This window comes from Carcharodon carcharias, chromosome 1 (genome assembly GCF_017639515.1).
Source record: "Carcharodon carcharias isolate sCarCar2 chromosome 1, sCarCar2.pri, whole genome shotgun sequence".
Lineage (NCBI taxonomy): Eukaryota > Metazoa > Chordata > Chondrichthyes > Lamniformes > Lamnidae > Carcharodon > Carcharodon carcharias.
The window spans coordinates 220080178-220104704 of NC_054467.1; the positions used below are offsets into that span (position 1 = coordinate 220080178).

General features: G+C 43.7%; 1 protein-coding gene across 1 annotated transcript in view; it reads right to left on the minus strand.

The window, feature by feature from the left end:
• The window catches only part of dcc (DCC netrin 1 receptor), a gene marked incomplete at its 5' end in the record, with an annotated part of 933706 nt that overhangs the window by 677292 nt on the left and 231887 nt on the right, over nt 1-24527 (minus strand). Inside the window, one exon of the mRNA XM_041183487.1 lies at nt 9274-9558. Coding sequence (XP_041039421.1) covers nt 9274-9558 — 285 coding nt within the window. The remainder of the gene's footprint in view (nt 1-9273; nt 9559-24527) is intronic.

The window sequence follows — 24527 nt, forward strand, 5'->3', positions numbered from 1 at the left end:
GAATATTTTAACTTGAATATGCACAATTTTTTTGATCAGTTTAAAGCTGTAACTTTTTAAATATTAGAAAAGGGTTTCAAAGTGTGCATGCACTAAGTAGCTTTCAACAGAGGAATGTTTGAGGACTCTGGGTCTATACTCGATGGAGTTTAGAAGGATGAGGGGGGATCTGATTGAAACTTACAGAAAACTGAAAGGCCTGGATAGAGTGGACGTGGGGAAGATGTTGCCATTAGTAGGAGAGACTAGGACCCAAGGGCACAGCCTCAGAGTAAAGGGAAGACCTGTTAGAACAGAGATGAGGAGAAACTTCTTTAGCCAGAGAGTGGTGAATCTATGGAATTCATTGCCACAGAAGGCTGTGGAGGCCAGGTCATTGAGTGTATTTGAGACCGAGATAGATAGGTTCTTGATTGGTAAGGGGATCAAAGGTTATGGGGAGAAGTTGGGAGAATGGGGTTGAGAAACTTATCAGCCATGATTGAATGGCAGAGCAGACTCCATGGGCTGAAGGGCCTAATTTCTGCTCCTATGTCTTATGGTCTTATGGTCTTGACACTTAAATCTTTTCACTCTTTGCAAAGTAACTTTTCTTATTTTGCATTTAAGAAGTACTAAATGGGTTCCCTTTTCCTTAATCCTGCCATACATTAAACCTTCATTATTTTAATCAAATTAACTTCTTTAAGTGGGAACTTAAATGTTGCATTTCTTAAAGCACTGTATAACTACAGTAGCTGATGTATGTATGTGCTACAGAGATACAACATAAATAATTTGTTAACAAATGAATGGGGTACTGGGCTGATAAAAAATAATGATCATGGCAATGACAGTAATGGCTCCTTACAACTAATATAAAATATTCGTTCAAGTGTACTGGCAATATTATACTGCCACTATTTTATGCTGGTAAAGAGACATGGGTCTGGGACTAAGGAATTTAAGTTGATAAACTGATCTGCTCTCATGGAAAAAATGTTTGCCTAAAGTGTCACAGTAAATCAGTGTGTAGCCTGAATGCTACTTCACAAATTCCAAAGTAGGCTTAATGTCATAGTATGACACATCTCCTTCAACTACTGCCATCGAAGATAGATTAACTGGTCTTCTATTGCTTGATATTCATGTATGTGAAATACTTTGAGACAGTTCTGAGATATGGCTAGTTACTATATAAATGCAATTTTTCCTATCGTAAGAACACACAAACATACAAAAAGACAGGCCAGAAAAGGCAGGCTTGTCCATCAAGCCTGTCTCAAACAGCCATGATGCAACAAGACTTTGTAATTCTCTATGTTTCCTTCCAAAAGGAGTTGTGCAGCCTCCTGAGAGAGGAAAAATGAAAATGAGAGTCACTGTAGTCCTATAGAATCATACGGCTGCTCTCTCATTAGAGAGAGACAACTGGTGGTGAGTTTAACCTGACCATCACCACACGTCAGGTGAGGGGCAAGGTTGAGAAGGCGGGGCCTTCATGGATGACCTCAGCCAGTACAGGAATTGAACCCTCACTGTTGGCAGCACTCACCAGCCATCCAGCCAACTGAGCTAACCAACCCCCAGCAGGTTCACAAAAGCCTCAGGCAATTCAGGGAGAAAAATTTGGTGAATATCTCTCAAAGCTCATTACAGTGACCATGAGCTACCAACCCTAGTCCCATTTAATTTAAGCAAGTTTCTTAGTTTAGTAAACTAAAAATAATCAATTTAGTCAATTGTTGGAGAGAGCAGAAGGTATCTGATTAGTTTTAGCTGTACTGCAGGTTCTTGCTTAAATTAAATGAGACTAAGCTAAATGAGACTAAGCTCATGGTCACTATAATATCCTGGAACTCATCTCAAGAGCTTTGGGAGATATTTACCAAATTTTTCTCCCTGAATTGCCTTAAGCTTTTGTAGCTTAGTGAGCTAAAAATAATCAATTGTTGGAGAGAACAGAAGGTATCTAATTGGTTTTAGCCATGCTGCAGGTTTTCTGTCATATATGGTATGGCATTGTAAGTCACCTATGAACCAATACATTTTTTATTCGTTCATGGGATGGAGGAGTCACTGGCTAGGCCAGCATTTATTGTCCATCCCTAACTGGGAATTGAGTGACCATTTCAAAGTGCATTTAAGAGTCAACCACTTTGCTGTGATGGAATACTCTAGCTTGCCTGGATGAGTGCAGCTCCAACAACACTCAAGAAGCTTGACCATCCAGGACAAAGCAGCCTGCTTGACTGGCACCCCATCCACCACCTTAAACATTCACTCCACCCAAAGCACAGTGGTAGCAGTGTGTGCCATCTCCAAGATGCACTGAAAAAAATTAACCAAAGCTCCTTCAACAGCACCTTACAAACCCATGACTCCTCACCACCTAGAAGAGCAAAGCAGCAGATGCATATATCACACACCATCCTGACTTAATTGGACTACATCACCATTCCTTCACCATTGCTGGGTCAATATCCTGGAACTCTGTTCCTAACAGGCACTGCAGGTCTTCCTACAACACAAGGACTGGAGGGGTAAGAAGGCAGCACACCACACTTTCTCAATGACAAATGGAATGGGCAATAAATGCTGGCCTAGCCAGTGACATCCACACCCCCAGTACAATGAACATAGTTACTTAGTCTCTAAATTGAACTTCTTAACTCAAATTTCCTTTGACATCCATTTGACTTACATCTCCAAAAAACTCAAATCAGCTACTTATTCGAAATTGGAAGATTAACCACTAGATCTGAGTTCTGTTTTAGAGAGTTGCATAAGGGATGACATTTCTTAGACCTTCCGCTCACTTCCAACAAGGGTGCCCCTTCAAATCTCCACCAAACACCCCACGCTTGTAGACTCCCTATTCAACAGAGGCATTGCTAGCAATTTAAGCATAGCCATCTCAGGATACAACACTCCTGATTCAAGCATTCTTTAACTCTGGAGTCTTGTATCTATGAACTCTCTCTCTCTCTCTCTTCTCAGCTTGGCTATCACAGAAATCTGAGTCACTGTTAGTAGGGTCCTTCTGAAAAAAAATCCTTTTAACCAGCACATACAGAATTTCAACCGAAGCTGCCAGAAAAAGATGTTTCCTGCTATGCAGCCAGATTGTTCTAAAGCTAAACCCAAACTGCTTGAACACAGAGCCACACCCAGGGACATACCTCTTTTTACCTTTTCTTCATTGTTATCTCCCAGGCAACTTGGTCATGAATACATCCATTCCTTCGCTGGGATTTTCTGGTCCCGCCAGCAATGGGCATTGTCAGGGTGGGACAGGAAAATTTGGAGATCAACAAAAAAATCAATTGACTTTTGGCCACTCTTCAAATTTTTCTGTCCCGCCCATGATGATGCCTGCCACTGCTAAGACCATAAAATCCTGTCCCTTGTTCCTCCAAAATATATTACCTCATACTTCTCCACATTCAAGTGCGCTGACTTGTTTTTGCTCTTCTGTTAAGTCGAATTCTTCCTAAAGTTCTTTTACAGTCCCTATCACTTGTGCCAAACTTTGTGTCCTCAGCAAAGTTTAACATTAAGCACAAGTCCAAATCATACATCGAGACCAAAGGTGCATGTTACAATCTACTCTCTGTCTCTCTTCAATTCAGTAGTAATCAATAGGAGAGTACCGCAGGCTACCACAGCAAACAGTGTAGAGATAAAGTTGGAGTTGAAAGCACACATGTAGTTGCTGCTGAGTATATTACAAATAAACTTAATGTTTCCACTTAAGAAGTGTCTGCAGTTCAAGTTCAACTCTATTATTAATAGTACAACTCAGCCACCATACACAAACTGGCAAGGAGGATAAGACAGGATTGAACAGAAGAAATCAAGTTAAAAAGAGATAAGCACTGTACCTCGCCCAGTATTTGTAAGTAGCAAGCTCCATTAGAATTGAAGAAGTTATCCCCTCTCAAAATACCACAATTTGGGAGAATTGATCCTTTTGAACCAGCCACAGACAATTGGTCACAATACTTAGAACGCCTCATGTTATTTTTTCAAGTGAATGAGAGCACGGACGAAAAGAAGAGGAGAGCAATCCTCTTGAGCAAAAGCTATGATTTTATTCAATGTTTGATAGCACCCAATGTCCCAGATTCAAAGAATTTTGATGATTTGGTGGACCTCGTGAAAGGTCACTTTCAACCCAAGCCCTCGGTCACGATGCAGAGGTTCAGGTTTAATTTGCAAAATAGAGCTGCAGGCAAGCCAATTGCATGCTACGTGGCAAAGTTGGAGCTGCTAATGGAACATTGTGAGTTTGGTATGACTCTGAACAACATGTTCAGAGATTGTTTAGTGTGAGGTGCATAAGAGGACACTAGTAAGAAAAGATTTTGTCCAAATGAATCTGGATTTCAAGAAGGTGCTAGAGATAGCGCTGGCCATGGAATGCACTGTAAGAGATTCACAAGCACATCAGGGTGCACAAAATGGCACCGTCCTCCATATCAGGCGGGAAACTTCATGCGAAAGTATCGTGAAAAGCGAGACTCTGCTGAGAAGCAGGAAACAGTCCGCGCTAGCTGAAGAATAAAGAAAAATAACTTAGAAGCGAGATCGAAGAATAATTTTAATAGACATGGAAACAATTAGTCTTTTATCGATTGGCAGTTTTAAAAAATCGAATGGTACTACTGTCACAGAAATGGACATATGTTGAGACAGTGCAAGAAATGATTCAAACAGACTTGTAAACAAAAGAAGAAGCCCAATGAAATCTAAAACGTAGATGAGCATCAAACAACAAATTCTGACATTTACTCATTGTTTAATCTGAAAGTTGGAAAGGCAGGACCAATATTTGTCACAGTGAAAGTAAGTGACAAACCTGTTAAAATAGATGTAGACATGGGAGCTTCCACTACTGTAATTAGGGAACATACTTACAGATATTTGAATTATGGTGAACATCAATTAAGCTTAGAATGAACAGCTGCCAAGCTAAAAACTATATACAGGTGAAGACATTCAAGTAAAAGGCATAAGCAGAGTAACTGTACATCTGTATATTATGGAAGCCAATCAGCAAAGTTACCAGTGTTGGTATTGAGAGGCAGAGGACCAAGTCTTCTCGGGAGAAATTGGCTCAAGAAAATCAACCGTGGATTGGCCACTGAGATTCCAAAAGGAAGCTACAAGCATTCCTGTGTTCAAGAAGGAGTGTGTAAGGACCCAACGACCTGAAGAAATACAGACTGTCTTAAGCCAAAACCTGGGAGAACAGCAGAAGAAACCAAAAGAGACCTTGCTTGCTGATAGAGTTCAAGACATGATGAGCAACCTTCACAGGGAAAAAGAAAACCTGTTGGAAGACCTTCACACTCCATAAGATTCCCTCAGGTCAAAGTTTGTACCTCTGGAAAAGTATGAAGAGAAACAGAAAGAATCCAGCACATCTCTGAACAAACTGAAGAATGAGTTGGCAGAGAAGATTCAACAATGTTCAATTTTCCATGAGGCAGCAAACAAAAAAGAGACAGAAGAGCTGAAGAATCAGCTAAATGAAGCCAAAGAGGCTTTGGAAGCAAAAGTCACAGAATTTTCCAAGAAGCAGACAGATAACCAAATTTTGGGAGACTCAGCCACTGAACTCAGAGAAGTTGGGCTTTCCAAGAGGAGTCTGGCCAATAGTGAAGTCAAAAAGAAGGCCAATATTAAAGTCTGCGCTAGAAAAAAGAAGGCACATAGAAAGAAGATACAGAAATAGTAATAGGGCTTTAATTCTAGCAGCCTACGTAAACACTTTCTTATTTAGGCCAGGCAATCAAAACAGAAGCGCAGATGCCCTTAGTCATTTGCCTTTACAAGAAAATGATAAGCATGTCCTAGTTCCACAGGAACTTATTTTACTGTTAAATTTCTTAGATTCCTCACAGGTATGCACTCGACAGATTAGAGACTGGACAAGTCAGGACCCAGTTCTATCTCAAGTACGAGGACAATTGCTACATGGTTGGTCACAGGAGCCCATATCTGGTGAAATGAAACCGTACTTCAACAGAAGACACAAAATAACCAGTCAGGATGGCATCTTATTGTGGTGTGCGTGATTGATGGTTCCTCCAGAGGGAAGGGAGCCACTGTTAGTTGAACTACAGAGTGCCCATCAGGATTTTCCCAAATGAAGACCATAGCACGCAGCTACTATGGTGGCCAGGGATGAATGGTGAAATAGTTTAGTAAAACACTGTGTGCAATGTCAGCAACTGCAAAAGTTGCCAGTGACAGCTCCATTACACCCATGGAAGTGGCCAGGTGGACCCTGGGTGTGGTTACACATTGACTACATTGGACCTTTCCTGGGAACAATGTTTCTGCTCATTGTCGATGCCCATTCAAAACGTTTGGACGTATATGAGGTGAAGTCATCAACTTCAGGTACTATAATTGAGAAACTACATCAGAGTTTTGCCATTCACGAGTTACCAGAAATAGTCATTTCTGATAACGGCACAGCATTTATGAGTGCTGAGTTTCAACGGTTTATTAGCCTCAACAGTATGCACTGTGCCACCCTGCCTCAAACGGACTGGCCAAAAGGGCAGTTCAAACATTCAAGATGGGTATGAGAAAGCTAATTGGTGATTCATTGACAACCAAGCTAGCACGCTTTCTTTTTCATTACAGGGCTACCCCTCACATAACAATAGGTGTCACACTTGTGGAGCTATTGTTGAAACGCCATCTCAGGACAAGATTGAATTTAATAATGCTGAATTTAGAAGGGAATGTGGGAAGGAGTCAGGGAAGCCAGAAAACTTGACCTGAATGGCATGGTCGTGAGAGGAAATTTACTGTGGGAGTGCCAGCATACGTGAAAATCTTCGGGGAAGGACCAAAGTGGTTACCAAGTGAAATATGTGCAGTGACCGGACCTCTGTCTTATGACATGGAGGTGGAAGGCCAGATCATCCGTAAATATGTGCACCATTTAAGGAAGAGAGAGACAAATCATCAAGAGATGGTCCACCAGTGACCATGACTGGGTCCGCATTTCCTGTTGTAGATACTCAACCCAGGACTGACATGTCTGATATTCATGCAAAAATTGAAGATACAGAACTGCAAGTGCCCACCGAAGCACCTGATATTCAGGCAACTCCAGAAAAGAAGATTCCTGACAAAGAATCTGAAGTTGTGGAGCTGCGACGTTCCAATCATACCAGGAAACCATCTGAAAGAGTGAACTTGTAAATTCCTTACCCACTGTAAATATTATGTTGTCTTGAAAAATATGTACTTGTAAATATAATATGTATAGCCGAGTTAAAGGGGGAGGAATGTAGTAATTATGATTTTATTTATTGTGTAATGTACCTTTAAGAATAATGCTAGTTAGGAAAGATCACATGAAATGTAGTAGCCAATAGGAGGGTAGCATGGGTGACCTCAGCAGACAGTATAGAGTTAGAGTTGGAGTTGAAAGCACACATGTAGTTTCTGCTGAGTACATTGTAGATAAACTTAATGTGCCTACAGTTCAACCCTATTACTGATGGTACAACTCAGCCACCCTACAACAGAAACCTAGCAGCTGAACAGAGATGAGAACCTTCAGATCTTTCAGGTAAGTGCTTTCCTGCATTGCTTGTGGACCAGGAAGACTGGAGTGCTTCCCTCTGGCTCCAGATACAAACCTGCTTCCTTCTCCACAATCGGCCTGTTATTCCATGATCTCTTCAAACTCACATCTCCTTGCAATCTTCATGCAACCTGGTGATTGCTTCAACCTGCTGACTACCTCCCCAACCCGATTTCTCTTCAACAGTGTCCCCACAATCTCCTCCCATGTAGCCCACACCCCCCTTCAACTTGCCGACTTTCGATGATTGTGATTGCCACCCAACCTCTGACCTCCACTCGACCCACAATTCAGTCCATATCCTGATGACCCCTGTCCAACCCATGCTTCTGCTCTCATGTTCTGCAGTCTTTTCCAATCTCTGTACCGACCATGCTCGACTGGCAGGGACCATCTCCAACACCCTGTCAATCTGGCTGGCTGCTAGGAAGGAACTGAAATTAAAAAATGATAACCATGTCCTGCTGTTAAATTCAGCAGGATCACTGTCTTCTCAGGATTTCTGGCTTTCTCCCCCATAAAAACAGTTTTCATCTTCCCCTACCCCAGTAAATATCAGGGTAAATATAAGCTCCATTGACATTCCAAATAATGCACAGTGGTAAAATCAGAGTACCAGTGCTTCTTGGCTTGCCTGGCTTCAGGTTCATTATACATCTATCAAAACAATATCTAAAATGTATGAATAATGATCATGGAAACAGGATTCAGAATTCTTTTAAGTTTAAAACAGAAAGCATTCTGCAAAGATAAGTTATTTAAGGTAGCCAAGCGTTCATCACAATTCTTTCTACTCTCCTTTAGTTGGTTCTTGGTATCACAGTGGAGCAGTATTCACCGCCTGCTGGCAGAAATAGAAGCAGTGCTGACAGCCAAGAAACAGGCTATTCTTTCCCTTTGGTGTCCTGTTCTTGCTATTGAAATTCTTACTTAATACAAATATGCATAGGGTGCAGCACAAACAACTGTGAAATATGATTTGGATAGCCACAAATGAGTTACAGCTAGTCTCACGAGGGAGAAAGAAAAATCATATTCACAATCTGAAACTCATCCTGTGGGGAATCACTGTACAAACTGAAGTATTTATAGATGTCACGGTTGAAATACCTACTCGTGCCCCTTTTGTCCATTAAAATTGTTTTAGCACATCGTTCTTTTATCCCAGGCTTCAAGTTCAGCTTTGACCGCTAAGCTGAAACTTTCCTGTATCTGCTAGTTAGTAATAGTCTTAAGTGAAATGACTTTGGACAATCGTATTTGAAGCTGCAGTGAAAATCTCTTGGAAAGGTCAAGAGGATGGCTCCTGTGGGAAATTGAAATGTTTCATAGTGCAGTATGGGAATACTATACTGAGGTTAGTGCAAAGGCATATGATGTTGCTGATTAGAAGGAGTTTGTTGTATGTCTGATCCATGAGTGCTAAATACAGGCACTTCTCATATTCTCAGCAATTGCACAACTGAATTATTTAATAATGAAGAAAAACAGGCATTCCCTCATTTTCATAAAGAGTAATTTCATTGTTGCTGTGTAAAATGAGAAGCTCTGCTTTTCCATAATGCGAGTAACCCTTAGTGGGGGAAATAAAAAACCTCCAATGGACATAGGGGAAATATTTTCTGTTCTGCTGCACCGATAACATTTAAGAGAATCATCAACACTTAACATCCTCTTACCAGACAAAACTTGAAGGTCAGCATCATTCCCAATTCTTGAGCTTCCAGGATTTTCTGCCAGGCAACGGTAGGACCCGCCATCCCCTGCCTGAAGCTTACTGATCACCAAGGATCCAGAGGGGAGAATAGCCACACGTGTATCATCGGCACTTAACTTCAGATCATTGTGGTTTCTCTGCCAATGAATGGAAGGCATAGGCTCACCGGTAACTTCACATTTCAGTAGGGCAATGTCTCCTGCATAAGCAGAGACTGACTTTGTCTGTGAGATGAACCTCAGTGGACCTAGAAACAAATAAGTTGTTATTTATTATATGTGACTGAAAGTTGATGGGTAAAAGTCAAAACATTGACATCACACTAATGACATGGTACAAGGGTTCTTGCTTTCAGTGGGTCAGAGCTTTATGATGTTACAACAATGGAGAGGTCTACACAAAATGTTTTTTCTTAACTATTGTTCAATTACCAGTATCAAAGCATAACATAGATTGGACAAAGTGACTGGGAGATGCAGGAAATGTACATTTTGAGCATTCAGGTAGATCGTTATTCAGGGGGCAAAGTACTTTTGTGGGTTGGTGCATTGTCCTTTCAAATGCAGTTTGTGTTCGAATCTGAACCAGATTGTTAGTATGAAAGAATATAAGAACTTGCAGAGTAAGAAACGGCCATTTGTCCATCAAGTATTGTCCATTAAAGTCATGGTATGATTACTTAAGACTCCATTCTGTCCTCTCCCCTCCCAAAAAGGTAGAAATCTCTTCTGCCCATGTAAAGGTCTTTACATTGAGTGTGTTTACAATGTCACAACTTTTAGTTGCTACTTGGGCAAAAATACACAAAACAAAGCTGGTCACAATTCACCATAATTTCATCATAATTTCATTCAGACACAACATAAAGAAAGCTGATGTGGGAATGGAAATGTTGCATTGATGCCAGCAGTACTGATGTTCTAAGGCTTAAGGTACCTTCTTGGGGCAAGTTAGAACAAGGTTTACTCTGCATCCTAATCCATGGGTGCTTGATGCCAGATATTCAATAGGAAAGAAATATTCTATTCCCAGCAAAACCCTCCTACATTCCGATGAGCACAAACACATAAAGTCCAGATAGAAACAGAAATCTAGCTCTTTAACAGGCCGAATTTCTTCTTGTAATCCAAACTGATTAAAAACTGTATTAAAATAGTGCACAGACATTTTATTGGGCCATATTAACCAATACACTACCAGATGAAATTAAATCCATAAAAGTCCTGAAGTATTATGTTCAGCTAATGTTAATTTTACAAATATATTAATATTGTTAACAGGTAATTTTGGAAATACTCAGCAACTAAAAATATAATCAACTCATATATAATTGAATTGGACTTTCTCATTATCTCTTGAACACATCCAAAGAGGCTAATATTGACAGTAAATTTTCTTTGCTTAAATGTATTTACATAATAACATAGGGGATAATTGTTATCCAAAGAAATTAGTGGATTGGAGTTGGATGAAATGTAAATATGTTTTAACATCTCAAACCCAACCCTAATCCACCACTTCCTTAACAGAGGCGGGACAGGGGTCGGGGCCAACCTGCACCCAGGAGGCGGGAGGTCCATCTAAATGTTATAATGAGATTGGGAGTCTTACAATTAAGCTGTCTTACAGACTTAACCCAGGCCAGCAGGTTTCCACAGACCTTGGGAAAACTGGCAGATCAAGGGAATTTAGGACAGGTTCAGGGAACAGAATCTGTTCTTACAGCACTGCTTCTGGGGCCGGAGGAGCAGGAGTACTTCCCCCTGCCCCACTAAGCTCACCTGCTTCCCTGCCACCACACAGAGTCCTGCCATCAGAACACCAGCCTGCTAGGATCAGGAATCAGCTCCCACCTCATCACCCTCCCCACCCACCCCACACTCCCACTAACACAGCTTGTGCTCTTGCAGCCTCCTCCAGAGTGTTCCCTACCTGACAGGGAGCTAAGCCTTTCAACAGGCTGAGCTCCAGGCAGGGGTCCTATAGAAAATGACTGATGCATGCTGTAGTGTTAAAACTCCTACTAAGTATTGGAAAAACCTGAATATTCAAGTTCTTCCATCAAATCTGACCCCCTGCCCCCCATTTTAAAAAACTTGTCCCTGTCAATATCAGGTTCATAGTTACAGTTTCAGGCAGGAGAAGATTTTTGGTCCATCAAACCTATATATCCACAGTATTCCATGGACACATTTCTAATAATCCTGAATCCCATTTGTTGACAGGAGCCTGCTTAGCTATTTCCTGAAACCCATGAAAGTTTATTTTCCCACCACTTGTGGCAGTAAACTTTTAAATATATTTAACATCCTGTTGAAAAAAAAGCTGTGGTTACTGCAGTTCATATCTTCATTTGTTTTCATTGCTTTGTAAATATGAACACTTGTACTTAAATTCTGTGCATGGCAGAAAAACATGATAGGATCCAATTTCTTCAAACCTGACAAAGAACCATTCCTTCAGGCCTCAGGCAGTGATCTTCTGCCACTCAGAATCCTGCTCCCCCCTGCAAGATAGTGTTGGCCAGGCAGGTTTGGGCAGGAGAGTGGCAGGGCCAAGAAGATTAAAATCTCATGGTCCTCATGCTGCAGGCAGCTGGGCAGTTTGCCCTCTGTCATAGCTCCCTGGCTGCCCTACTCCTTCAAAGGCATCAGAATTGGGGTTTAGGGAAAACCCTCTTCTCATCCTTAAGTCGTGCAGTTGGATCTTTAATAACCACCTGTGTCAAAAGAAGGCATCTCAGCTGAAGGACGGCACCTCTGACAATGAGGCATTCCTTCAATACTGCACCATGAAGCAATTCACAAGGTGTTCACGCTGTCTTTGAGTTCAGCTATTTTCAATATGACTATTATGAGAATTACTGAACAGCAACCGCTGTGCTTTCATGTCAGTCCAGCAGTGTCTACAGTAGCGGTAATGATGTACAGCAACAGGAATTAGGCTTGAACAAGGTAAAAGTGAAACACATACAAACAAGAGTATTGGCAGGTGTCTCCAAACCAACAGTGGGATTAGTGAGTTGAGTGATCCTGTCTGTGATAAGATTAATTGGATGCCAGTTCTGCCCTTACCCATTTATCTAGTGAAGGGGTGAATCTCAGTTCATTGGCTTTGACATGACTTTTCAAACAGAGGATTAGGATATACCCAGAGTGCTATTTGGTCCAGAGCCCAGGATGAAAAGCACAGATGGGGAAGTAAAACAATATTTTAGGGACTGAATTTGAATCCAATCCAGGCTAATGGAACGAAAGTCTCTTCTTTCTTCCAGTTATAAGAGCCATGGGCCAGAATTTTACGCTGGTTGTGCTGGTGCGCGACTGGCCAAACTGTGCGTGAAATCATGCGGGAAGACATCAGGTGTGCGTCCCAAGTCATTGCGCACTCGCCCGATATTTTGCTCAGCAGGTGCGCATGGCAGTTGGAAGGGCGCCCGCAGGCAGTTAAGCGGGCAATTAAGTCTATTAAGGAAGCAATTGAGATCGATTTTACATGGCCCGTCTACTTTACGGTTGACGGACAGGCCAATCAGCCAGGCAGCCTTTACACTTTCGCTGAAACCTCGATACAGGGCAGGATGAAATGTCCGGGGTGAAATATAATAAAGAAAGATATCTGGGGACTGATGTTTTTTGAGTTCTGCTGTCAGATGCTTGACTGTGCTGCATAATCACAATTTGGTGCATATTTTTCTTGACATTTAATCTGTCCAAGTCTGCAGCTCCCTGAGGCAGCTCTGCAGCAGCTGTCTGCCTTCAGGGAGCTCGCTAAAAGAGCCCACCCACACTCTCACTTTTGTCGGTGCCCGCCCTCTTCCAGACCCCCTCAGCAGTGCTGAGGCATTCTTAGCGCATGTTTCACACTGGCTGGCCGTTAATTGGCCAACCAGCGTGAAATTGTGTCCGAGGGCCAATCATGGGTGGAAGTGCTTTTTGCGACTGCTTCCGGGCCCATTGATCAGGCTCGCATGACAAGTGTAAGATTCAGGCCATGATGAAATAAATGAAACTAATCTCAACTTATTTCTTAGCTGATGTAAGCATATTGGTCAAACGATCAGAGAATAAGGCTTCCTTTGGAGTTCTAAGTTATAAACGTAGCAGTTTATACATGTATTGAGTCAGACATTTGTACTGTAGCTTAATTTTCTTATAGTTATGCTGAAGATAGCGATAGCCCAAATCTTCCTGTTTCTGGATCATCGGAGACCGGATGTACGGTTGAGATGCGTGTCGGGACGCTGGAAGCCCTGATGTGGGGACCAACGGAAGTTTAAACTTCCAATGGGTAACTCCCCGGCTCCCCTGGACCTCATGCAAATGTCCCTGTCTCTGAGCTAGAGTTGGAGACTTGGGAGTGATCCATTAAATGAATATCTATCCAGGAAATATTAGACAGATTAAAACCTAGGGTGGGATCTTCTGGCCCACTCACTGCTGGATCAATGGACTTTGGCTGGGCCGCTGGATCTCCCACGGCGGGTCCCGCCACGACAGGGTTGGAAATTCCCGGCCCCTGTCTAACATCTGGGTAACTCCACAATCAACCCGCACCCCCAGTTGCATCAGCAACCATTCAACTACCACCCCCTCCCCCCGAGCCCATCTATCCTGAACCTTCTTCCACCCTACCTGACCTGACTAACCCCCGACCCGACCTGACCTGACTGACCCCCGACCTGACTAACTCCCCCCACCCAAGGCAACTATGTCCGATCTGTCAACCCCACCGGACCACCTGACAACCCCACTGATCCATATCGACTGCCCCCAATCCAACTACCACCTCAACTTCCCAACTACAACCCCAATCCTACATGACCCGACTGCCAGCCACCATCCCCCAGTCAGAGCCAGAGACACCTAGCCACCCGACTATTCATGGACCACCCAACAACACCCCTCAACCTGACCCAACCTGACTACAACCCCGCAACTGGATCTAATTACCCCTCCCAATCCAATTACCCCAACCACTCAACTACCCCTTGACCCAACCTGGCTACCCTCTGACCACTTGACCACCTCTTCTCCCCAACCTGATTAACCCCCAACCACCCAACTACCCAGCCAACCTATCCCAAATAACCCCCAACCCAACAAACACCCAGACCACCCACCAACCCCCACAACCTGACTACCCACCCAGCCAACCAACAATGCCCCAATCCAACCTGACTATTCTCCAACCACCCTAACCCCCGACGTGACCTGATTCATCCCCTGACCACCCATCTATTCAACCACCCATGTAACTACCCATTCACCCACTTCCCCATCTCACCCACCTACCCATGCACCCACCTACTCACCTAATCCATCGCCCCACTCACCCACCTACCTACCTAGTCACCCACCTCATTCACCTACCCACCTCACCTACCTACCCATTTACCCACCTACCCACCACACCCATCTTATCCACCTCACCCATCTTGTCATTCACTAACCTCCACACATCACCCACCTACTCACCTAACCCATCTCCCCACTCACCCACCTACACATTCACCCACCTACCCACTCACCCACCTATTCACCACTCACCACTTACCCACTCATCCATTTACCCACCTAACCTCTTATTTGCCTGCCTACACATGTCACCCTTCCACCCCTCGGCCCACCTACCCACTTGACCGCCTACCCACCTCACCCATCCAGCCAGTCGTCCATTCATTCATCCAGTCATTAACCCACATTCAAAACGTTGGACTTTTAAACTTACCAGGCATAATAAGGTGACTAGTTCTGTGAAAAGGAGACGTGTCCAGTCTTCCCTGACTTTGCTCTGGCGGAATTTGCCAGAGGATGCTGCGCTGCACATTCGTGAGACAGCCGGCATCGGTACATCCTGGAAGAAAAGCTCAGCAGCATCGGGTTGGGAGAATCTCCGCGCGCTGTGGAAATGCACACAACATTGCTACTGCTTGGAAGATTCAGGCCATTATGTGCTTTGGTACTCAGCTTGAATTTATATGATTACGTCCGCCCCCACACAAGTATGAGCACATTCTCACAGACTTGTCAAAATTCTCATTCATATTAATAGCATTCCATATTCATGCCTTCTTACAGATGAGGCAAAATGCCAAGAGTGGCTGCAAGTACGAGTGGCTGAGAAAGTTTCATTAGTATAACAAACCCCTGTAATACCTTGCCTGTTATAAATAAATTACCACATCCAGCATTCTTCCTCGGTACCAATGTAAGTCACTGCAGATTTGGAGGAGAGGTAGACCAGTGTCGTACTCCTCTTTGATTGTTCCTGTGACATTCCATCTTCTCCACAAAGTGGCAGCTAGTTCACAATTTCACACATCTAAAATGCAACTTTTACTTTCAATGGTGTGAAATATCAAATGTGCGATCACGAGAATTTGTTGAGTGAACTAAACACAGTTCAAACCATTGAGTTAATCTTTCAGGCTCTGCAGATGATGCAGTCTTGTCCATTGCTAGACAGCAGTGGCAAAGACAGTCATTTGGCAGGATTCCTCCAGCCGTTTGTGCATCACAGATTGAATTGGTGGCTTCAAGGATATGACCAGCTCAATTTTCACATGCTTTAAGTTGACCTCAAAACTACCTTTGAAGGTTGTTCTCAAAAGACAAATAAACTGTTTTTGGAAAGTTGCTACAACCTTAAAAATGTAAAAGAGATGTTTTAAAATTCATTCGGAAAATCTAGAAAACAGAACAACAACTTGTATTCATATAGCACATTTAACATAGTAAAATATCCCAAGTCACTGCACAAGAGCACTGACAACAAAATTTTACACCAAGCCACTGAGGAGATAATGCCCAGATCCTCTGATTACCAGATGGTTGGAGACCAGATGTACCTCCCAAGATATGCTAGAGGAACCCTGCGGAAGTCCCAGCGCAATAACTCAGTGGGGATTGCCCAGAAAGTTTGAGTTTCCAATGGGAAATTCCCCTGCTCCCCGGGACCCTCCAAAAGGTCTCCAACTCTGAATTACAGTGGGAATAGAAAGTGCAGATAGAAAAATCCTGTTATAACTCCTGGGTACCTATACAATGGACCTGCCCTCCCCCCACCAATCACTCACACTGACCCCCCATCCCTGAACGTCTTCCCGTCTTTCCGATTCCATCCACCCCGACTTGACCTAACAACCACCCCCACACCACCGCCTGACTCTGCCTCAACCCACCTGATTATCCCTCTGATACCCCGACTCCCCCAACCTACTTAACCTGACTTCACCACCCAACCCCCTACCAGCCTAACCAGGTGCCACCCTACCCCCTTACCCACTTACCTCACCCATCCTATCCACCTTACCTACTTACTTCGCCCACCCTACCCACTTACCCACTTAACTTGCCCACCCAACCCCTCTCACTGACCCTACCCCCTTACCCACTTACCTTACCCACACTACCCTCTCACCCACTCTACCCCCTCAGGTGCTTACCTTACTGACCCTAACCCCTTAAACACCCTACTCCCTTACCCACTCTACCTCCTTACGCACCCTAACCCCTTACTCATTTACCTTACCCACCCTATCCCTTATACAGCCTACCCCTCACCCATCCTTACCCATCCTTACCCACTTACCTCACTCACCATACATCCTTACCCACCTTACCCACTTAGCTTATCCACCCTAACCCCTTACCTAGTTACCTTCTCTCTGTAACTGTTCAAAGAAGCTTTGGAACATTTAAACTCTTTACTTACCAGAATACAGCAGCTAGTGCAGTAAAAAAGGGGTGTGGCTTCTGCAGGGATTCCCTTCGTTGATGTCTCTGAGGTTTCCTGTGCTGAGTCGGTTTGGAAGGATCCTCCAATGGAAGATTTCCCAGGAAAACCAGAGGAAGATAAGCGTGTATCTTTTTTTTTGTCAGATCAGGGTCGGAAATGGGGTTCTGACCCTGAATAGTAGATTTGGGCCATTATGATTTTGAAAGGTCACAGACCTGAAACGCTAACTCTGTTTCCCTTCCCAGAGCTGCTGCTAGACCTGCTGAGCGCTCCAGCATTTTCTGTTTTTATTTCAGATTTCTAGCATCTACAATATTTTGCTTTTGTTTTGTTATAAGGAAAATGATGACGGATGACTACATTTTCAAGAAAGATTTAAGTTTTAAGGAGAGCCTTGAAGGAAGAATGGTGGCTTGTGAGGCAGTGAGACATAGGGAGAGAATTACTAAGGATCCAGGCAGCTGATGGCACGGCCACCAACGGTGGAGCGATTAACGTAGGGGATGCTCAAGATCCCAGGATTGCAGGAGCACAGATATCTTGGAGGGTTACAGGGCTGAATAGGGTTACAGAGATTGAGGAGGGGTGCAGGGAGTGTGAGGCCATAAACAGGTTTGAAAAGAAGGGTGAAAGTTTTAAAATTGAGACATTACTTGACCATTGGGAGCCAATATAGGTCCACGAACTCAGGGGTCATGGGTGAATGGGGCTGATGCAAGTTAGGGCACTTGGAGGATGGAAGATGACAGCCTGACCAAAAGTCTGCTAGAAGAATCAAGTCTGGAAGTAATAAAGGTTTGATGAGATTTCAGCAGCAGCTGAGCTGAGGCAGAGACGAAGTCAAGCAATGTTATGAAGGTGGAAATACGTGTCTTAGTGATGGCGTGGATATGTGGTCAGAAGCTCATCTCAGCCTCAAATATGACAACAAAGTTGCGAACAGTTTTGTTTAGTTTCAAACAGTTGCCAGGGAAAGCGACAGAGTCAGTAGCTAGAAAATGGAGCTTGGGGCAGAGACCAAAGATTTTCCCATAGCCAAAGTGATTCCAGAGCCATTTAAAAATGGGAGGTGGGACCCAATTCCAGGGTTCCCACTCCCATTCACGGTGATAAGGGTGCGGGTAATGAGCCTGCACCGTCTAGTCATGGCCTGGCCGGCTCTATTGCAGGGGTGGGTGATCATTACCACCCACCCCCCACACCTGCTGCATTTTTGTGACTTTTGGGAGACTTGTGGTTTATGGCCCCGCAGAGGAATGTGAACCATAGTCTGAATTTCGATACCTTTTGAAAGTTAAGTTTCAAAGGTCTTACATCTGACTTCCATGCCCCATCCAAAGCCCTCCATGTCCCTTCCATGCCCTATGTGGCCCTTCAATGCCAGACATGGCTTTTCCACCCCCATGTCACCTCCAAGCCATTCAGAACATTCAAACCTGTGAATTAGGAGCAGGAGTAGGTCACTCGGTACTTCGAGCCTGCTCCGCCATTTAGTAAGATCATGGCTGATCTGATTGTAACCTCAATTCCATATTCCTGCCTATCCCTGATAATCTTTCACCCCCCCCCCCCTTGCTCTCTCAAGAATCTACCTCTACCTTAGAACTATTCAAAGACTCTGCTTCCACTACCTTTTGAGGAAGAGAGTTCCAAAGACTCACAACCCTCTGAGAGAAAAAAATTCTCCTCATCTCTGTCCTAAATGGGCGGCACCTTATTTTTAAACAGTGACCCCTAGTTCTAGATTTTCCCTCAAGAGGAAACATCCTCTCGACATCCACCCTGTCAAGACCCCTCAGGATCTTATATGTTTCAATCAAGTCACCTCTTATTCTTCTAAATTCCAGTGGATACAAGCATAGTCTGTCCAACCTTTCCTCATAAGACAACCAGCCCATTCCAGGTATTAGTCTGGTAAACCTTCCCTAAACTGCTTCCAACACATTTACATCCTTCCTTAAATAAGAAGACCAATACTGTACACAGTACTCCATATGTGGTCTCACCAATACCCTGTATATCTGAAGCATAACCTCTCTACTTTTGTATTCAGTTCCCTTTGCAATTAATGATAACACTCTATTAGCTTTCCTAATTACTTTCTGTACCTGCATACTAACCTTTTGTGATTTGTGGACCAGGACACTTCGTTCCCGCTGCATCTCAGAGCTCTGCAATCTCTCACCATTTAGATAATTTGCTTATTTTTATTTTTCCTTCCAAAGTGGATAATTCAGAAATCTGCTTTGAAAATAAACCTGCTGTTCTTGCAACCTTTCAAAAGTGTCAATCATAGAGAGCCATTCATAGTTTAAAGCAAAAGCTTTCCTTCACTTCACATCCCTTAATCTTGTCCAAATATACATATGGGCATTGACAAAACAAAACAAAGAAAGAACAACTTATTCTAACATCATAAAGATGTCAAACAATCAAAGCAAACACACCACTTCCACCTGTCAAAACTAAAAGCCTGTTGAACTAAGTCAATTGTGAATCTTGGAGCTCAGCAAAGCCAATTTGGTGAAACAGTAGTCTGGTCACCTGGCTCTATTCATAGAGTTCCCAGATGGCCTTAGTTTTTTAGAAGCAGATATCTGACTGGGTGTTCTTCCTTCCCACGGAATTTCAAGACTGGCCATTATTATTATATGGCTCATTGGTTCTATACATACTGCGTACTGAGTGATTGGGCATGGAAGGAGCATGGAAAGGGCATGGGGGATGGAAGGACATGGGGGGAAGGAAAGGCCATGAGGGTCTTGGACGGGGCATGGGAATTGGATGGAGGGGTTGAGTGGGGTGTGAGGGGTTAGAGCTAGAAGTCCTAACAGCTTTTGAAACAACAGGGACGAGGTCCCAAAGAACCAAGGCGAATATTCTAACCAGCCCACCTCGGTACTCAACCGCTCCATGACCACCTCTGATTTGTGTCCAGGGTTGATGGGATGGACTTGATCCGGCCCCCACCTCCTTGGAGCGCAAATCACGTGTAACAGGGCCCTTTATATCGAGGCGAGCCTGTCAAGTCAGGGAATTTCCCAACTCGAGTTACCTGCCTTGGTAGCGAAAATCCAGCTCAATGGCTCAGTCTGTTAATATTTCACTGGAGGAAAGTTTTACTCATTCAGATGTGGCTTTCGGACATTTATAAACAATGGAGAGGTCAAGAGACGTGACAGTGAGGAAGGGCTGGGTGTCATCAGCATACATGTGAAAACTGATGCTGTGTTTTTGGATGATGTCACTGAGGGCAGCATGCAGATGAAAAATAAATGGGGGCTAATGACAGATCATTGGGGGCTGGCAGAGATAACAGTGCAGGAGCAGAAAAAGAAGCCACTACACCTGATTCTCTGGCTACGACTGGCTAGATGGGAATGCTCCAGGCTTAAGCCTTGTGGATGGTAGAGAAGCTTTGAAGGGTCAGCAGATCAGCCAGCTGTCACAGTGTACTCAACCTCCACCCTCATTTTGTAGCCACAGTGTTGTTATGACTAAGCCAGCTAAGCTTCTGATCAATAAAATCCATAGCCTATTTATGATGAAAGATGATGAAGATGGAGGTGTCCTTAAATGTCGAGGGAAATGATTAGACTTTTCCTTTTGGAGTTTATTTTTTCTTCTTTCACAGGATGTAGGGCTGGTTAGGCCATCATTTATTGCCTATCCCTAATGGCCCTTGAGAAAGTGGTGGTGTGCAACCTCCTTGAACCGCTGCAGTCCACGTGATGTACGTACACCCAGTGTTCTTAGGGAGGGAGATTGCTGCAGTCCATCTTGTAGATGGTACACACTGTATTAGTAATGGAGGGAGTGAATGTTGAAGGTGGTGGATGTGGTGCCAGTCAAGTGGGCTGCTTTGTCCTGGATGGTGTTGAGCTCCTTGCGTGTTGTCAGAGCTGCACTCACCCAGGCAAGTGTAAGTATTCTATTACACTCCTGACTTGGGCCGTGCAGGTGCTGGACAGGCTTTGGGAAGTCAGGTGCTGAGTTATTTGCTGTAGAATTCTCAGCCTCTGACCTGCTCTTGTAGCCACAGTATTTATATGGCTAGTCCTGTTCAGTTTCTGGTCGATGGTAACCCCCACCATGTTGATAGTGGGGGATTCAGCAATGACAATGCCATTGAATGTCAAAAGAAGATAGTTAGATTCTCTTTTGTTGGAGATAAGTCATTGTGTGGCGCAAATATTATTGCCATTTGTCAGCTAAGGCCAGAATGCTGTCCAGATCTTGCTGCATTTGGACTGCTTCAGTATCTGAGGAGCGGTGAATTGTGCTGAACATTGTGCAATCATCAGCGAACATTCCCACTTCTGACCTTATGATGGAAGGAAGGTCTTTGATGAATCAGCTGAAGATAATTGGACCTAGGACACTACCCTGAGCAACTCCTGCAGTTATGTCCTGGAACTGAGATGATTGACCTCCAACAACCACAACCATCTTCCTACGTGCTAGGTATGAATCCAACCAGTGGTGAGTTTTCCCCGATACCCAGTGCTTTCATTTTTGCTAGGGCTCCTTGATGGCACATTCAGTCAAATGCTGCCTTGATGTCAAGGGCAGTCACTCTCACTTCACCCCTTGAGCTAAGCTCTCTCTGTACATGTTTGGACCAAAGCTGTAATGAAGTCAGGAGCTGAGTGGCCCTGGCAGAACCCAAACTGAGTGTCAGTAAGTTTGTTATTGCTGTGTAAGTGCCACCTTATAGCACTGTCAACGACACCTTTCATCACTTTACTGATAATCGAGAGCAAATGGTAATTGCCTGAATTGGGTTGCTCCTGCTTTTTGTAGACAAGACATACCCGGGCAATTTTCCATATTGCTGGGTAGATGCCTGTGTTGTAGCTGTTCTTGAATAACTTGGCTAGGGGTGCAGCTTGTTCTGGAGCACAAGATAGTCATTACCTGACATTTATGTGATGAGAATGTTACCTTCAACATACCAATATTATTATTAGTCACTTGGTGGTACAGAACTTGAGTATTGCTGAGAAAATACATGTCAAAACTTTTTGTATGGTGCTCATCAGGACAATTCACAAGAATGCCAAACGTAAAAGGAACACCAATTTATACTTCATGATAAGAAAGTGCTGATTGCCTGGCAAGTGGACTCTGATTGGTACAGATGATGCCATGGAGAATGCACCAGTTAACTGATGACTGACAGTTTACTGCCAAGTTTTGTTTAAATTGAAACCAGACAGGTTGACTCTGATTTGTTAAGGCATTGCCATGGGGAATATTATTATTATTATTATTACTGTATTAGTTTCAGTTTGAGGTTTATGAGTTAAAAGCAAATGAAGACATTCAGAGGTTCCCTATATTTTTTATTAATTTTATTAATTAATTATTCATGGAATTTGAGCATTGCTGGCTAGGCCAGCAATTATTGCTTATTCCTAATTGGCTTGATAAGGTGGTGGTGAGCTGCTTTCTTTAACCGCTGCAGTCCATGTGGTGTAGGTACACCCATCATGCTGTTAGGGAGGGAGTTCCAGGATTTTAACCCAGTATCAGTGAAGGAACGGCGATATATTTCCAAGTCAGGATGGTGAGTGACTTAGAGGGGAACTTCCAGGTGGTGGTGCTCCCATCTGTCTGCTTCCCTTGTCCTTCTAGATGGTAGCAGTCATGGGTTTGGAAGTTGCTGTCTAAGGAGCCTTGGTGAGTTCCTGCGGTGCATCTTGTAGATGGTACACATTGCTGCTACTGTACATTGGTGGTGGAGGGAGTAAATGTTTGTGGATGTGGTGCCAATCAAGTGGACTGCTTTGTCCTGGATGGTGTCAAGCTTCTTGAGTGTTGTGGGAGCTGCACTCTTCCAAGCAAGTGGAGACTATTCCATCACACTCCTGACTTGTACCTTGTAGATCGTGGACAGGCTTTGGGGAGTCAGGAGGTGAGTTACTCATCGCACGATTCCTAGCCTCTGACCTGCACTTGTAACCAAGTATTTATATGGCTAGTCCAGTTCAGTTTCTATGATCAGCCTGAGGGTTAAATCTGGTGACTGTATTGCTGTTTAATCAGTTCCCCATCAGTAATTATCATTTGATTCTCTATCCTTAAAAGTGTCAAGTCAACTAACACGGTCTTGCTCCAGCATTGAGCTTTACACCGTTTCCAGACTCCTGCAGCAAAAAGCTGTCAGCTTCTCTAAGCTGAAAATTCAGAGTCAGCTATCACTGCCAGAGGTGAGACCTTACTCCACAATTTAACAAATTCCTGTGAGCAGCTTCTTCCCAATTAAATGTAAAACAACTTACCAGTTTCTAATTTGTCTGCCCTCATTATGTTGATACCTAGAATAACACTTCCTTTCACACTTGTCTTAGCAAAAGACCAAACTGGAAGAAAGTCTCAAGCTTTATGAAGTATTTATAGATCTCTTTTGCCTTCTGTATTCTGCTCTGGACAAGCAATCAGGACACAACAGTTATAATCATCCTTTAATGCTTCTCAAGCATACGCTACTGATCTGCTTTACCACTGCATTACAAAATGTTTGTTCATTTACTTTTGGATGTGCAGTTTTTCTTTATAAAGACGTCTTAGCAAGGGAAATTTCCTAGTTTACCAAAGGGGCTGACAGAACATTAGGGAGTCACTTGCCACATTGTGCTTGTACTGGCTTTTTGAAAGAGTTCACCAATCAGTCCCACTCCCCTGTTTTTTTATCCCCATAGCTTTGCAAAGTAGACCCCTTCAAGCACTTAGCCAATTCCCTTATGAAAGTTACTATTGAAGTTTCTTCCGCCACCCATTCAGCTAGTACATTCCAGATGATAAGTCCTGTTCATTCATGCAATGGAGTGAAGCAGATTGAACTTTGGTGGGAGGGTAAGGCAGTCTCTGTACACACAATGGAGGTGACATTTCTGGTATCGTGTTATGGCAGACCATCTCTCTTTGAGTCACTTGAAGAATTTGGTTGAAGCTCTGGAATAACTTAAAGATCATCACACGAGTGACCCATGATCATTACCATAAAGAAGCCGCGCAGGCTGCAGTGGGCAGGAAGGAATACAGCAGTTTTTAAAAGAAAACTATATACTCAAAAAACAACATGCTGATATGGCAGAATCTTGGCAAGAATGTAGGAATTAAGATACTAAGCTTGGCTATGCAAATAGCATTATGGAAAGAGATATGGGACTAGATTTTCATCCTCAAGGTGGATAGCAGAAGTCAGGAAAATTCTCGGCTCCGCCTGCCTGTCTCAAGAGAAAATACTGCAAGGACAGGATTTTCATTGTGGGGCGGTGGGTGTAGGCTGGAGTCGGGCCATCTGACCCAGGAAAAAGTCCGGAGGCAGCCACTGGGGCTGCCAAGTGGGGAGGTGGGCTGTTTAAAGGCCCTCCAGCTCTCACCCCCTCAAATCCCACATACTCCCCATGCCCCATCTATGCCACCTCATCCATCTACCCCTTATGGCTTCTCATGCCCCTGATACCTCAT